Source organism: Meriones unguiculatus, chromosome 21 (assembly GCF_030254825.1).
Source record: "Meriones unguiculatus strain TT.TT164.6M chromosome 21, Bangor_MerUng_6.1, whole genome shotgun sequence".
NCBI lineage: Eukaryota > Metazoa > Chordata > Mammalia > Rodentia > Muridae > Meriones > Meriones unguiculatus.
The window spans coordinates 17,763,107-17,780,725 of NC_083368.1; the positions used below are offsets into that span (position 1 = coordinate 17,763,107).

Genomic DNA, 17,619 nt, shown 5'->3' on the forward strand with positions numbered 1-17,619 from the left:
TTGTAACCTGCCACATGGTTGCTGGGAATTGAACCCAAGTCCTCTGGAAGAGCAGCCAGTGGTCTTAACCACTGAACCATCTCTCCAGGCCCTCAAAAACATTTTTAAAGATTTTTTTTTAAAGATCCATTATTTATACAGTATTTTGTTTGCATGTGTGCCAGCAGGCCAGAAGAGGTCACCAGATCTCATTATAGATGGTTATAAGCCACCATGTGGTTGCTGGGAATTGAACTCAGGACCTTTGGAAGAACAACCAGTACTTTTAACCTATCTTTCCAACTCCCTCAAAAACATTTTTAAAACTTGCAAAAAATATTTTTCGGAAGGAACTAGCTTGTTTTAATGTGTATATACACACACACACACATATATATATATTTCTTTTAAAAATTTGTTTGCTTTTTTAAGGTTCACTTATCTATACAATGTTTTGTCTCCATGTACCCTGCACACCAGATCTCATTATAGATGGTTGTGAGCCACGATGAGGTTGCTGGGAATTGAACTCAGGACCTCTGGAAGAACAGTAGTGAGCCATCTTCCAGCCATACATAAATTTCTAAATATTTCTTTGTGTGTATGCGTGCCTGGTGAGTTTCTGTATATCACCTGCATGCAAGAACACTTGGAGGCCAGAAGGGGGTGTCAGACCTCCTGAAACTGGAGTTACAGGTGCTGGGCAGTGAACCCAGGTCCTCTGCAAGAGCAAGCAGTAAGCACTCTTGACCACAGAGCTACTTCTGATGCACAAGAATGTTTTTATGAGTGAATAATTCATTCAGCCATTAGGTAGATACCCAGTGAAGAGATTGTGTTATAATTATCCTGAAACTTCTAAGACAGTAATGAATTTATGTCAAACCTCTTTGATATAATCCAGTATTTCCTTGTTCTGGATTGTGAGATTGAGGATCAGAGATAAAAATCATACGATGTAAAGACTTAGACTCAGTGAATTAAAGGTTAGACTCCCTTGAAAATAGTTTACTACATGCTGATTAAACAAAACACTCCTTCATGATCTTTAGCTGTTTAAGTCCTTAATGGCACATTTCATGCTAGTGATAGAACAAAAAAGTTTATATGTATGTGCCATTGTATAAATGAGTTTCCTGAGTGATTTTATTACACAAAGCACAAGTTTTGTAGAAATATAGAAACATTTTTACAAATGTTTATTATATAGCAATAAAGTTGAAAGCACCAAAGAAATTCCCAGTAACTTTAACCCAGATTTGTCTTAAAGTATGCAAATATTTGAGAATAAATGATTGCCAGCTGTTTTTAAAGACAGGGTCTCTCTATAGTTCTGGCTGTCCTGGAAAGCACTGTATAGACTAGGCTGGCCTTGTACTCTCTGAGATCTGCCTCTGGACCACTGGAATTTAAAGGAGTGCACCACATGCCTAGATCTTCTATTCATCACTGTAACCTAATGCATGCTGTGGCACATGGTCATGTGTAGAGATGTATATTTAATGGCTGCAGATCAGAATCTGCCACCGATTTAGAGATCTATGGGAAAAACATGTTAACTCTGGGGAACTGGAGCTGCTGAGGTGATAAGAGTTCTTTAGAGCTTCTATGGCTGTAGTTTAGAACTGTGATTCAAGCCTTGCCTTTATCCTGAGCCCAAAGCTACCTCGTTATCTGTGAGCTGGAAAAACTGACAGATTGCAGTTCAGAGCTGAATTTGATACACGTCATGCTCAAGTTTTAGGAACTAACCAGAATATGTGGGAGTACTCCAGGTGACCTACCTGGTACACTGTTCTTGTAATATATCTTAGTATATTATTCTTAGTATTATAATTTCATGTAAGCAGAAAAAGAGAACTGCTTCATACCTCTTCCCATTGGTGGTATGACTTTGGTAATTTATTTGTGTACATGTTTTTATGTGTGTATGTGTGGGGGTGGGAAGGAGTGGTATGAATTCAGAAGTGCTAAAGCTATCCTGCGGTGGGAATAAGCCACGCTGATGAAGGTGCCACTCATTTGAAACAACTGAAAACAAGCCTCATGTCTCAGCACCGTATGCAGCTTTAGAGGTAAGCTTGATGTTAGAAGAAATACATTTTCATCCTGATTGGCTTTTCTACCTTGCTGTCAAGTGCCTTTTCTCAAGAGCAGTACTCCTGGCTTGTAGTAGCCAGAGTGCAAAATGAGCTGGCTGGGGAGACCACATCTCTGAAGCTTTCCAGTCTCCCCTTTTCTTAGTTTTCCTATCCTCAGTCTCAGTACTCAGGGGATGAAAATATTCAAATAATAAAATATCCCCAGTTTTAAAGCTGAGAAACACAAAAGTTCCTGTGAAAGAAAGCAAATGAAACCAAAGAGCACCTACCAAATTATTACCTCATGGTTCTAAGATTTCTTACTTTAAAGTACAATCTTCCTCAAACGCCTTTGAAACAGCAATTTAGAACTAATAAACATTAAGTGGCTAAGACTATTATCAATGAAAACTGTTCCAAAATAACTACTGCTTGCAGAGTGTTCTCATTTCCTGTACATCACATGAGAGTTCAGGTACACTCACGCCCTCTTCCTTGACATTCAGGATTTGCTGTGCCTATGCTCTATAAGAGCTGCTCTGCCTTCACTATTCACCCAGTACTTACACAAATAAATTCTACCCATATAGTAGTACTCAGATTTTTGTTAAGTAATAATTATGTACTATTTATTAAAGCATGTCACTGCTTTATGGAGAGGTGTAACGAAGCATTTAAAGACTTTGAATATTTATTAAAGGTGGCTAAAGCATTATACCTCATTTTATTTTGACAAACTTATCTATAAAGTTAAACTTACTTCATTCTCCCATGCACTTTAACACAGATGTTTCCTAATCTCAAGGAGAAGTGAAATTAGGCAGTCAGATCCAGCATGCAATGAGGATGCAGTGGTGAGACAGTGATCACTATCATGCTTCTACCATCAGATCACTCTCCTAGTGGCATGCTCTCACTTTAATAATATGAAATTTTGGCACATTATAAACTGGTTTTCTAAGTTCCATCACTTCGGATTGTATCAGTAACAGCAAAGATTTTGAATAGTGTGTTGCCAGGTATTTGTTCCACAGAATAAAAGCCAGGAATGCTAGGGGAGTTGTCACATACCCCAAAAGTTACAGGGTATTCAAGTGCAGATAAGGCTAACCAATGGAATTCATCTAGGTAACAACATCTAGGTAATACTTTTTCACAGACATCAAATTAGATGTCTATAGAGTACTTTCTGATGTGGAGGAAAGCTGAGAAAATTGTGAGAATCATGTGTAGTTCTAGGCAAAGCCTACAGACGTTAGCTGGACCGTGAAGGAGCTTCATTTAGCTCATAATCATGGGCTTATCATTTCTAAGTGGCTGTTCGCATATTTAGTCAGCTCATTACTAAGTTGTTCCTATTCTAAAAGCCTGTACATATTTTTTTTTCCTTTAGCTGGGGTTATGACAAATTCTCACAATGAGGTTACGTTAGTATGTGAAAGCTATCTGGCTTACACATCTGTCATCCCAGTGGTCACCAGGATTGACCTGATATATCTGGATGCTTAGTCTAATGTCCCTTTCCTTCATGCCACTCCAGCTCCATGTGCATCCCTCAACGTGCACACTCATTTGGAAAGGGTAGATGAGGTCAGATGAAAGTCTGAAGGCAAGAGTATATTAGTAGTTTTGCTCCATGCTAAAACCTCCAGGTAAGTGGTCAGAGAGTTTAAGCAACAAGGATAACACAACTCTGGATACTCCTAGCTGTTTGGCAAGTCCAGAGATCTCCTAACTTTCTGACTATCCTTTCATGATTCTCTAATTTCTAAGTGTGAATATCATTGTGTTAATGTCCATGGACTCTAGTTTAAGCTCTTTGCCTATGACAGAGCATTAAGACATCTGGAAGCAGAGGCAGGTGGATCTCGAGAGTTCCAGACAGTTTTAGCTACACAGACACACCATACACTACACCCTAATGTACCAATATATTTGCTAAAACTGAACAGCATGGAAACTAGGTGTTTATATAGTTAAAAATCAGCAAAACAATTGTTTGCTAAAATCTTCCTATAAAAGATTATGTGGGATTTAACTTGGAGAAAAATACTACTCATTCCTCTTCATCCAAATGTGGTAATATAACCATAATGAGGTTCTTAGGAATGTCTTGCATGAGAGAAAATCAGTTTGACAAAAATTTCTCCTAAGTATCGCTACCATCTGTATTCTGCTTCCTTTATAAGTTGCTACTTGGCCATTTGCTCTCTTCCATTCAACCGCCAGCATTATATAGCCAGTGTGAATAGCAGAGAAGAATGAAGGCTGATTCAAAACAAGTTTTGTTCCAAAATCAAATACAGCTTTGAGAAGAAAAACTAGTTGTTTAGGAGCCTTCTTATTTTCGTCAATCAATCAGACATCAAAGTAAATGTACCAACTAGAAATAAGATTTCAAAAATTTTGAAGCAAGGGTCAAGGTGGCAAAGGTTTTAAATTTCATCTCATATCCTTTCAAAATGATACCATGCAATTAAACTTTATAGGTTTCTCACATTTTACTCCCATGAACACAATTTCCAATTTCATAGTCACATCAGGGCAAGTATTAGGATGAATATACTAAAAATATTAGAATTTCACATTAGCCCAATGGCCACAAGCAAGCTTAGAAAATGCATGTGTGTCTACAATTTTCTAGGATCTAAAAATAGGATGTTCTAACTTCTAAACATTTATTAGCATTGAGAGGTCTATGTGTATATGTATATATACACATACACACATAACCTTTTTTTTTTGTGGAGGGTATGGGATAGGAAGGAAGTCCTCTATTGCCTTGACTGTCCTGGAACTACCTATGTAGACCAGGCTGGCCTGAAACTCAAAAGATGATCTGTCTACCTCCACCTACCCAGGACTAACGAGCCATGGCTGGCCTGACTGGTATTTTGAAAGTAGCATATAATGATAAAAAGGCAATCTGAACAAAACTAGTGACCGCACTGCAACCTTCAGGGCCATCTCTGTCAGAGACAGGGTTTCCGGTAGACTGGCTGTCCTCAGACCTACCATGTGGTAGAGGACGGTGTTCAACTCCTAATCATCCACATGCAAATGCTGGGACGACTTCATGTTCTAGCATTCTCAGCTGCCTGGCATAGTTCTTAACACCCGTTAGTTGTAAAAGTCCGTATTTTAGATGCATGGCCCAAATAAAAATTAATCATACTACACTGTAAAGTTTCCACAGAAGTAATACAAATTCGAAGCTGCACCAGTTGGGGAATGGACAGGACAATACTGAAAATTAGTGGTAAAGAAAGAGCCAGAGCAGGCTGTGGAGATGGCTCAGAGGTTAAGAGAGGGCCCAACTTCAGTTTCCAGCACCCAGAAGGTGCCTCACAACCTTTCTTAACTCCGGAAGATCTGATGGCACTCTTCTGACTTCCAAGGGCACCAAGCATGCATGCAGTGTACATATATACACACAAAAGCCATAGGTAATTTGGGCACAAGTAGTTTAAGATAAGTGAATCTTAAAAAAGCGCTTGAAGTAATCCCTTTAGATATAAAACCAACCTCTTCAAAGTCTCACCTGTATTCTTACTCTTCTGTCTCTATCTTTATGAATAGACCTGTACTTTTACAATGCTGAGGCTATGAATAGTTCTGCATTACTTTTACAATGAAGGTAGTTTAGAAATCAATCAAGGATGACCACTATCATGATGCTTAGAAGATATTAAGAAGATTCCATTTCTTATATCCCCACGCTAGTATATGTATAACACATGAGACCCCATGGAATAAAAAGCATGAGACCCCCAACATCATGAAAGAGAGCCTGGAGAGGTGGCTTAGCAATTACAGGCGCCGGCTGCTCTTCCAGGACTCAGCCTCAATTCCAGCTCCCACACGGCAGCTCACAAGTGTATAGAAATACAGGCAAAATACCAATGAAGAAAAAAACAAACAAACATAAAAGAATGTGGGAAACCCACACCATGGCCATCATGGTTTGTAAAGTCACTTTCAATTCTTAAGCCAAAATGTTAACTTTTTTTGGGGGGGGAGGGCATAACGTATCAACCCAGGCCCTTCTATGCTATCAGCAAGCTATGCTCAGAGTCCTGTAGTTCAATTCTCTACTCATGTCATGGCAATCCTGTTGCTTCAGCCCTGCAAATTCTGAGACACAAGTATGAATCACCACATACTGCTGCTAGAAATGACAGTTTCTCATCCAGCACTTGTACTGACAAAACATTGGCAGATAACGCATAAGGGAGATAGAGCTTTCATTTATGGTAACTGTGAGGAATCAGACGTGGTTGCCACTAAATCATACTGGACTTTGAAGGTTTGCTAAGTCATTTACCTGACTTAGTAGTAATACAAAGCTTAAAGTACTGTTTGTCTTAAATCATGGAAAGAAACAATACATTCAACTAATGAAAAGACATACTGAACAATAATTGTGGCATTACATTTATTAACAATTCTTGGCTTCAGAATTTTCAAGATTATTTCTTAAAGGTAGCATACATTGTTAAAATCCTAACAAAAGTCAGTAAAAATACACACACACACAAAATCAGTAAAATGTATTTAAATGGTAATGGCAAGCGAGATAAAAATGTCCAGTGTTATCATGTGTTTGCTTACTCACAGGACAGAAGCCCACATAAACAGCTAACTCGTGGGAGAGCAGCAGCCCAAGGCACCATGCACAACCACTAGATCCCAGCTTACCATCTTCCTTTTCCTCTCTGCAATCTGCTCCTCAGATTCCATTTCTACTTCATTGCTAATCGGAGTTTTTTCTTCCATATCATCAATATAATCTGGTTCCTGAAAAAAATGGAAGTATTTCTTTATATAAACTATCAACCCATCTATAAACTGGGACCTATATACTGTGCCTTTTACCATAATAGTAAGAAGCCCACCCAAATCTGAATTTCTAAATGAAGTTTTCGAATTCATACAAGCAATTTTGTTTTTTGAAGTTCCTGTCAAATATAGATAGCAGTATGACTTTATGTTTGTTTGTTCCAAAACAAATTTTCACCAAACCTGCATATATGAAATCTCCAATGTTTGTTGTTCAATTTAATCTTAAAATGGCCAGACATGGATATGGTGGCACACACCTTTAATCATGCACTCTGAAGGCAGTCATAGACAGATCCGAGTTCAAGGCTAGCCTGGTCAACAAAGTTCCAAGCCACAGAGTGAGACACTGTCTCAAAGCTACTACAAAAACCCATGCTATCTAGAATGTCTATTAACCTAGTCTTAGGTATTAGCAATTTTATAAGGATCTGTCTACCTGATTGTTTCATAATAATTTGTCATATACTGTAGGAAAACATCCGTAAGCAACTAAGTAGCAGAATAGGACTGGGGATAGAGCACAGCAGGAAAGAACTTTTACTGAAAGAAATATTAAACTGCTAAATGATTTTATGCTTAAAAAGAGGTTTAAGTACAACACATTCTGCTTTAAAATAGTTTCCTTGAGAATCGGGGGAGTAAGTACCTGATTGTTTGACACTGACAGTCTCAGTGGGGAAAGCTTTCTCTGTTTTGTTTCTGGACTCTTTATTTTGTTGTTTGTTCCTTCACAGTCCAAAGTAATATTCTGATTTTGTATATCTTTTTCTTTTGAAATATCTTTCTCTTTTTTCCCTTTTTTTCTTCTGGTCTCATAACCACTGTTGATGTTCTCCGTGGACTCCGAGCTGCGCTTTAGAACAGGGCATTCTGCATTATCTTTGAGGCACGCACAATCCACCTTGTATTTACTGAAATGATAACCAGGAAAATATTAATATATAAAACAAGACTGAGAAGTTCATAAGCTCTTTTAAGCTGTAACTCTATAAAAATGATATAATTAATTATAAGTAAGCCTTAACATTTTACTAATTTGAATTTCTGATTCCACAAAATGTTTTCTCATAAAAACAAAGTATTCCGTTGTGATTTTGTTGTTTTGTGCTGCTGAGAATTGAACCTAAAGACAAGTAATTCAGATATGCTAGTCAAGTGTTCTCTCAGTGAGCTGTAAGCGCCAACCTTGAGATGTTCATTTTTGAATATACGTCTTTTAATGTAAAATGATACTATAGCTTACTCAAGATAATAAATATTAAAGCAAAAATCTATCCTTATTTGGTCTGAGAGTGTTATGCTGACTAGAAAATTGCTTCAGTTTAAAAAATGCTAGTTATGATAAATAGCAGATCTTACCTAGTTCTTATTATACTTTAAGGAATGATTTTAATAACCAGTTTTCCTTAAAATAAACCTTGAAGTAAACTTAATTGTAAGCCTTCGCTCTTTTAAACAGCAGCCTGAAAACTACACTATTCCTCATCTTCTCAGTAACTATTAGTACTCTCAATTTTACAGATGATCTTAAAGCTTAGCTCACATGACTCTAGATGCTTCCTTTTAGGATTGCACTTAACTGCCACAACTTGCATTTACCACAGCAGTTACACAATGCCAAGAACTGCTGTAAACAGTTTGCATGTGCTAACTCACCAACAGTTCAAACATCACATTACCTGAGTACTATCTTAATCTTGAGCTCAGGAGTCCTAAGGAGACGCAGAAACTGATACATGGCATATAACACAGCCAATAAGAGCTTATATTATGTTACACTCCCCTCTTTTAAAAAGCAGAAGAGAATAAGGTAGTAGGTAAGCCCTTGTCTTTTAAAAAATAGGCACCACATGTTAAATATTCATGTTTTTCACTAACAGGCTTTCAAAAGAAAAAGCCTGGGGCGGGGAGATGCCTTGCAGTTTAAGATCACGTCCTGCTGTTGTAGAGAACCCAAATTTGCATCCCTACAGCCACAGAAGGGGTCCTCACAGCACCGCTCCACCTCCACGCAATACAAAGTCTTCTGGCAGCTGCGGGAAGCAGTTCACTTGACATATATTCACATAAACACATACATAAACAAATCTTTTTTTTTTTTTTTAAAGGAAAAGCCTAAGTTGATATGATAAATCTGACTCGATCATAGAAATGCAGATTGAAAGTAAGGTTTTAGAGCTGGGTGGTGGTGGTGCACACCTTTAATCTCAGCACTTAAGGAGGCAGAGGCAGGTGAATTGTGAGTTCGAGGCCAGCCTGGTCTACAGAGTGAGTCCAGGACAGCCAAGGCTACACAGAGAAACCCTGTCTCAAAAAACAAAAACCTCTTAGTTTTAGAAATGATGTCTGTCATACAAAGTTTATAGTATGTAGGAGGATGGGGCTGGAGAGTGAGCGCAGAGGTTAAGAGCACTTGCTCTGTCAGAGGATCCAAGTTTGGTTCCCATAGTTGGATGGCTCCCAACTCAGCTCCAACTGCAATGTCCTTTTTTGGCCTCCAGCATTCACACACATGTGTGTTACACACTGTCACACCCATAAATAAAAATCTCAAAAACAATATAGGGGGGCTGGAGAGATGGCTCAGAGGTTAAGAGCACTGTCTGCTCTTCCAGAGGTCCTGAGTTCAGTTCCCAGCAACCACATGGTGGCTCACAACCATCTATAATAAGATCTGGTGCCCTCTACTGTCATGCAGATGTACGTGCAAATAGAGTACTCATATGTAAAATAAAGAAATAAATCTTTAAAAAAAAAAAAAAAAAAACAATATAGGAGGAAATTAGTTAAAATGTTTATAACCCAACAGACTACAAAATATATGAAAAATTAAAAAAGAGTGACAAAGTCTGTGTATGTATTGACATCTGTAATTCCATCATTCAGGAGGGAGGGGCTGGAAGAGTTCAAGGACTTCATAGGGAGTTTGAGGCTAGGCTAAATCTTCCTCTTTACCCTTAAAAAAGAGAAGAAGGAGAATTACAAGCACATACCATGCTGCCTAACCTGACTTTTTCTGTCAGTCCTGGGGGTCAGTAGACAAGCACTCTATCCACTGAACTTCATTTCCTGCTTTATTTCATAATTTGAAAAATAACAACATGGATATTTGTTTTATATGTATTTCATATTATAATTTAAAAAGTACAAATAGTTTTGTTTTTAACTCAAAGTTAATGAGGTTTGCCCCTTAACATTTCAAAACCAAAGTTTTACTGCAGGATCTCCAACATACCATTTCTATTACACTGCAAAGAAATTTTGGTGCATAACTTGTATTAATAATCAAGTGACCAAGTAAGTTGTTTAACAAGTTAAAGTACAAAAGTGAGGGAAAATTCTCCCATAATAAAAGTCAGGTTTGTATAGCTGAATTAGAGCTAGTAATTGTAAAGTATGAACACTGACATTAAGTAAGTTTGGGAAATAAGTAACAAAGAGGGGATAGCTAATAAAAACCACACTTAACTTCATGTCCTTTAAACTGTCTCTTGATAGTAGTAACAATGTCTAACTTACTATGAAGCCATTATACTACTTTGAAACAATATAAAGCATTTACAGACTTTACAGACTTGAACTTACCAATTCCCATAGTCAAAATCAAAGGCAATAGTAATTTCAGTCCCTTTTGGAATACTCTGTATAGAGTAAATGTAGAGATGTATGGTCCCCTCTTCAATTTCATGCCTCACCTGTTAATTAAGAAGAATAATTTACATTTCTAGGAACTGTTTAAAATATCTTTATCTGGCAAGTAGGAAAATTATTCATTATTATTGGGTTTTATTGTTGTTGTTTTTTGAGACAGTATCGCACTATTATGTAGCCCTGGCTAGCCTGGAACCCAGAGAGATCCACCTGCCTCTGCCTTCTGCATGTTGGAATTAAAGGCACACACTACCACGACTGGCTGAAAAATACTCTTAAAAGCATTTTATGAATATGACATGGAAAACTAACACTCATCACAAGAGTTACAAATCAGTAGTTATCACCTGAAAGGTTTTCAAGGGTACATTGCCAACATTCACCCCTATAGGCTACCATCTTCATCCAAAATAACACAGTGCATTCTCATTATTTGAGTACATATGCTTTTTACCTTTCCATCATGCCTGAAATTGTGGGTTCTTTCAAGTAAATCTATCATGCCATGTATGAGTATGCATTAATGGTAAACTTAGGAATACTTTTCTTTGACAGTTTTAGTTTCACTTCACAAGATACTCTTAATCAGTCATGACCATTTTACACATAACAATAAAGCATAGAAGGCTGGGGATATAGTTCAGTGGTAAAACACTTGCCTAACGTATGAGGTCCTAGTCTAGTCTCCAGTAGCCACACACACACTAAATAAGTATAAAAATTAAATCTACTTTAGCTTTTAGCTATGTCATGAAAGTTCATAAAATAATGTATCTGACTTACAGAGCTTCTAGTATGAACAAAAATCTAATATTCTCTCTTACAAGCATATCACCGTTTCATAGACATAGAAAGTTTAAAAAAAAATTGAGACAAGGACTCATAATGTAGCATTGACTGGCCTGGGACTTGTTATGTAGACCAGGCCAGTCTCGAGCTCTGAGCTCTTATTTATCCACGAGATAAAGGAGTGAATGTACAACCATGCACAGCTCATGAATAACAATTTTATCAAGATTATCACCTAAATACTGGCAACAAAAAATATCAGACAAAATTAAATACATCATTACTTAAAAGGTGTTTTTAGGCTGGCAGACTCATACTTTGTGTTCCTACTTCCCCTAAGATTTCAATAAGCTTACCTCTGCATTGGGTGTACAAGAACGCCTGATGAATCGAGCCTCATTCCCAAAAGTCCTCGCATCAACACACATTTCTAGCCCATGAAACTTAGAGTAGAATAAAACAAAAGGGTATGGCCTACAAACAAAGAAGTATTGTGAGCTTTTAGTACAAGGCTAGAAGATACAAGTTAGTGGTAGAGTGCTCGCCTAGCAAGCACAGGGTCCTCAATTCAGTCCCCAGTGTCACAAAACAAGCAAACAACAACAAAAACTTTTCTGTTATTCTTTAGAGGCAAATATGTAAACAAAACAAAACAAAACAAAAATCACTTCATTAAGAAACTTCTAAAAGACACAGCTGGAAAGAAAGCAAGTGTGTGAATATGGGCAATCTGACTCCAGAAGCCACTTTCAACTACTCTACACTTAGCAAGGCTTGTGTCTTATTAAGTTGCCTAAGTCAAAAGCAATTAAAGTGGAAAAAAATTTAAATACATTTTTAAATCTTTATTTTTATTTTATGAGTATGGATATTTTGCCTGTACATGTCTGCATACCATCTGTGTTTGGCGCCCATAGAATTCAGAAGAGGGACTTGGATGCCATGGAACTGGAGTTAATAGGTGGGTGTAAGTCGCTATGTGGGTGCTGGGAATCAAAACCATGTCCTCTAGAAGAGCAGCCAGTGCTCTTAACTGTTGAGCCATCCCTCTAGCCCACTTTAGGCAGAAATTCTTTTAGAGATAAAAAGAAAAAAGAAAAAAACATTTCCTTTACAGGGTAACTACATGCTTGTCAAGTCCCATTTCTTGGTGTGGTTAAAAGTGATTTATACTGATTTCAGATAAAATATGCTATATAAGAGGTATAGCTCTTACGTATCTTTTGCGGCTTAAGTAAACACTCAAGTTATAAACTAAGAATATTTTAATAATGTTAACATAATTTCCCTAAAGACAGCAACATATTTCTATACCTTTCAGAAGGGATGGCGATCACAAGATCAAATCAGTTCTCCACAAGAATCCCAAATCTCAAAAGAAGCCTCTAAAACCATCCCAATGCCAACAAAGTTAGAGTTGAAAGTGGTGGTGGCAGCATAGGAATATATCTAGCACTGTCTAATAAGGAAGGGGGAGTTTTCATTTTAGTCACCATCATCTTTTCAGGTTCTAGCAAGTATGTTACAATTTGGGTAGTAGGTGGCAGGGTTCTTGAAAATCTTAGGTAATGAGAATTCTTGACTGACACCCTATATAGCTAAGCTATCTTGCTTTTACTTGTTTAAAGTGGCTTACTTTAGAATTCATCAAGAGGCTAGAAAATAGATTTTTACCTGTTAACACATTATAAAAGTTACCATTGGCATATCAACCACATTATACTTTACAATAATGAAATAACACGGAAAAAAGCACACAAAACATCTAGGCACGGTATTCAAAAATGCAGTGATGACTAGGGAGATGGCTTAGCAGGTGAAACACTTGCCATGCAACTGTCAGGCGTGAGGTAGAGTCCTCAGAGTCAGCGAAGCCAGGTATGGCAGTACATCAAGCTGGCAGGGGTAGGGGACAGACCTAAAGGCTGCAGGCTAGTGTGGTATGCAGGGCAATGGACAACAGCGAGACTCTGTCTCAGACAATGTGGAAGGTGAGGACATCTGAGGTGGTTCTCTGACCTTTACACAGGTGCCATGGAATAAATATGCCCATAGATAAATATACACTGCATGTGTGTGCGTGCACACACACACACACATGCCCACACTCATTTTGTTGGGGGTAGTGACTCATCTCTGTAAATTCAACATTCAGGAGGCCAAAGCAAGAATAAAAAGAGTTCCAGGCCAACCTGGGTTACAGAATGAAAACATTAAAAAAAACAAAAACAAAAACAAAATGTTTAACCCTAGAAAACCAACATGAAAAAAATAAAGATACCTTTTAAAGAAATATCCATTTGCTTCAAACTGTTCTCTCAGCATAAACTTCCCTCTGTATTCAATAATAAGTGCATCAGGAGGCAAATCTTTGGCAGATTTCAGAATTTTTTTATTCTTCTGTATATGGCTCTACAATAAGTAAATGTGTAAGTTAGTTGGCTGATTTCACTCTAACTAAAGATATACATAATACACAGGCAATTCTACAATTTTTTGACAAGTGACATATACCTCTACAGGAGGTTTGAAGAGTGAGTTGTTGGTACTCGTTTCTGACTTATCCATGTCCTTGCTGTCACTCCCGCTGCCCAGTCTTTGAGCTATTTTTTGGGCCTCCCTCTGAACGCCTTCGCTATACTGGTTGTTATTTGCTTCTTCGTATCGATCCATCCATGCTTTGATTTTTGTCTCCCATACAAAATTGGAACCATCAGATGAAGGATCAATTTCTGGTGCTGAACCCTAAAATCATAGCAAAATATGAATTACCATTTGAAGTTAAGCATACACACACAATTAATTTATATAAAAGAATATAAACTATAGTATTTGTCTAAAGTTTATTCAATTAAAAGGTCATAATTTAGACCATTAAATTTTTATACATGCCAGGAAAATAAACTGGAAAACTACTGAAGTCTGAGGTACACTGAAAGAGCAAAAACTGAAGTGTCACTATCACTGTGGTAGCAAATTTAAGGATATCAATAAAATCAAATACCTAAAATTTGGATCAGTCTCAACTGGTGGCCGAATTAAAACAAAACAACAACAAAAACCAGACAGCATGTTAAATTGTTGATTCAACAAACTGCTAATATCTACTTCATAGCAGCAAATTTGCTTATTTTAACTTGAGTAAATCTGTATACATTCTTAAACATTGAGGATCTCTTCATTTTAAGCCAAGTCTGGTAGGGAATGTTAAGGAATGCTAAGAAAAGAGGATTTTAAGTTCAAGGCACAGTGAGGTCAAGGCCAGCCTGGGGCAACATACTAAGACCCTACCCCAAATGTAAAAAGTGAATAAGGAATAAGAATACAGCTAAGTGATAAGAGTATTTTACTAGCATACACAAAGCCTAAGGTTCAGTCTCTAGTACTAGCAGAAATGGCTCACACACAAACACACATGACAGTAACACATTACTAAAATATACCATTGGATCATCTTCTATAGAAATAATCTTTATTACAGTTATTTTCTACAATAAAGAATAAACTGTACTAAGCTGATCAACTATTTAATAGGAACAGGCTAATTATAGCAATTGCTATTTTATATGACACTGAGGATGCAGCTCAGCAGTGGAATGCTTGCATAGTATGTAAAAGGCCCTAGCTCAAATGAACAGCAGTATAAAAAAAAAGTATTAGTATACACTAAATAGATCTCTTATTATATACGTATTACATTATCAAGCAATTATATGACCAAAAAAAGATTTTATGAGCCACAACTTTATACTAAAGAAATATATCCAATGTTTAAATTATCATGGTGCTTGCAACAAAATACTAATAACTTGGTATATGTTTTTAATACAGCTCTTCTATAGCTCTTTAATCTTGTAAACTTTACTCAAAAATTACTCACTGGAGTTGTAATGCTTTCAAGAGTTTTTATTTAGGATTGACAAAGAAAATTTCCATATTCCTAGTTACTTCTTTATTTTACAAAGGGAATTGTTTCTAAGTAAAAGATATTGAGTCCTTAGTAAGCCTAAAAGTCTGTAGTTAGCGTAAACCTGTGTTTATGGGGAAGGCAGAGCCTTGCTTTTGTTGGGATTTGAGCATCCAAAACCTTGAGGATGTATGCTAACTGATTCAAGGTCCATGTGACTGGTTTGTATTACCAATGAGAGACATGGCGGTTTTCCAGAATAGTGTTCAGCTCAGCTATCCTTCAGAATTCCAACTGTGCAATTTTCAATTTGACTCTGGATTCATGTACAAAGTATACTAATAAACTTTAGTAGTTTCAGAAACAGGGAATAACAAATAGAATTTTAATTATTCCAATTATAGTATTTATATAAATTCCTGTTTTTCTTAATGTAACAACATCAATAAACAGTCAAAAAAGTGATTTCTTAATCCAATTAGAACTTTAAAGTCCCTACGTCTTATAAATGTACTAAGCAATGAAATAGCAGACAATACAAATATTAACAAGTAGCTATTCAGCAAGCTCTTGATTTAGCACTAGTTAACAATAATGCCTTAATTTAATATATTTACCTTAACTCTTGATGATTTCCTAGATCCTTCACGAAAGGCCTAAAAGAAGCATGAAATTCTGTTAGTTTTTCTTCAACTTGGACATTAATAACAAGAATCAACTACTCATTGAAGCATTTTGCTGAAGTGAAATAATCTGGTAATAACAAAGCTAGTACAAGGGGAATAATGAAGTAAATAAAGTTATACAAAAACAGTATTCTACTATAAATAGAATAAAAACTATTTAGAATAATAAAGTATGTATACAATGGTGCTAAGATAAAAACTTCCAAATATTACACGTGCTAAATATTATAATCATCAAATTGCAGTTATCAATTACATAGGTGAAATGCATTGCTGCACTAAAATACAGTGAGGACTTGGACTAAATTTGAAATAACACAAATATACTAAGACATTTCAACAGAAAACTAAAAACTTTTAAGAATAAATTTTATTATCAAAGACTAAATATGATTTACAGATTTCAGAGCCTGAGTATCAGCTGTGCTGCTGAGACAGACAAACACACACACACACGTGCACAATATCAAGAAAGATGTAAGAGAAGTTTGTTGTAGAAAGAAACACAAAGGAAAATGGTATTTGATACACATGGTAACACAAGCTTGTAATCTTAGCACTAAAGAGGCAGGAAGGTCTCTGTGAATCCCAGGCCAGCCAGGACTGTAATCTTAGCACTAAGGCAGAGGCAGGAAGAGCTCTGTGAATCCCAGGCCAGCCAGGACTGTAATCTTAGCACTAAGGCAGAGGCAGGAAGAGCTCTGTGAATCCCAGGCCAGCCAGGACTGTAATCTTAGCACTAAGGCAGAGGCAGGAAGAGCTCTGTGAATCCCAGGCCAGCCAGGACTACACTACACTACACTACAGTAGGCCCGTCTTAAAATAAAACAACAACAACAGCAAAAAGTGAGGATTTGAAATTAGACAGGATGTCTCTAGGGTCTTTTCATTAGGTTATTTAACTACTAGGTTTAAATTCAAAGACAATGTGGTTTGTTAGGGAAACAGATGCTTCTCTGTTAACTCTTTAGAAAATAAAAATAGTACAGGTAAAATTTTTCAGGGTGTTTTTCCACTCACAGGTTTTGGAATAAACTGTAATTTTAAATTCATAATGCAAAATCCAGAATGCTCTAATTTCTAAAACTTTCTGAGAACTAGTTCATATTTTCAGATATAGGTATACTGAAGCTGTGAAAAGACACTCAAAACTAGTATTTGCTGTAAAACTCTTCTTTATTGGACAATCAAAACAAATGTCTTTTAATATGTCATGTAGTGTTAATATTTCATAACATTCTAAAATATGTCTAGCTCCATTCACTCTCAACAACTAAATAAGAACAGGCTGAATACAAAATAAAACTATATGGTTGTGCTATATATTTTTGTCATACACATTGAGGAAAAAAGTTTTATGCCCAGTTTTTGCATATTCTTAACTTTATAATTCCTGGCAAATATTACCAATAATGTATAGGGAAGTATATTCCACTTATAATATAAAGCAATATTATAAAGTAAGTGACACAATCAAGACCCCGATTTATTAATTTTGAATCCTCACTACTCAAAGGAAATACACAATCTATGCTTTATGAAACCAACTGCTGTAAAACAAATCTACTAGCATGAAATTGCTTAGTAACTTTTCTACACTAACAAAGCTATAGTCTCATAAACACAGTACATAAAAGACTGAGTTAACCTATCAGTGAACTACTACAAAAATCTGGGTTCACAA

The 17,619-nt window shown here is 36.6% G+C and overlaps 1 protein-coding gene across 4 annotated transcripts in view; it reads right to left on the bottom strand.

The window, feature by feature from the left end:
* Nucleotides 1–17,619, bottom strand: part of Kmt2e (lysine methyltransferase 2E (inactive)) — a 68,750-nt gene that overhangs the window by 13,792 nt on the left and 37,339 nt on the right. For all 4 annotated transcript variants that reach the window (XM_021644382.2, XM_021644384.2, XM_021644383.2 and 1 more), the window contains 7 exons: nt 15,867–15,905; nt 13,857–14,087; nt 13,624–13,754; nt 11,699–11,816; nt 10,488–10,597; nt 7,549–7,813; nt 6,759–6,857 (listed from right to left, as the gene is read on the bottom strand). In XM_021644382.2, the coding sequence (XP_021500057.1) occupies nt 6,759–6,857; nt 7,549–7,813; nt 10,488–10,597; nt 11,699–11,816; nt 13,624–13,754; nt 13,857–14,087; nt 15,867–15,905 (993 nt within the window). The remainder of the gene's footprint in view (nt 1–6,758; nt 6,858–7,548; nt 7,814–10,487; nt 10,598–11,698; nt 11,817–13,623; nt 13,755–13,856; nt 14,088–15,866; nt 15,906–17,619) is intronic.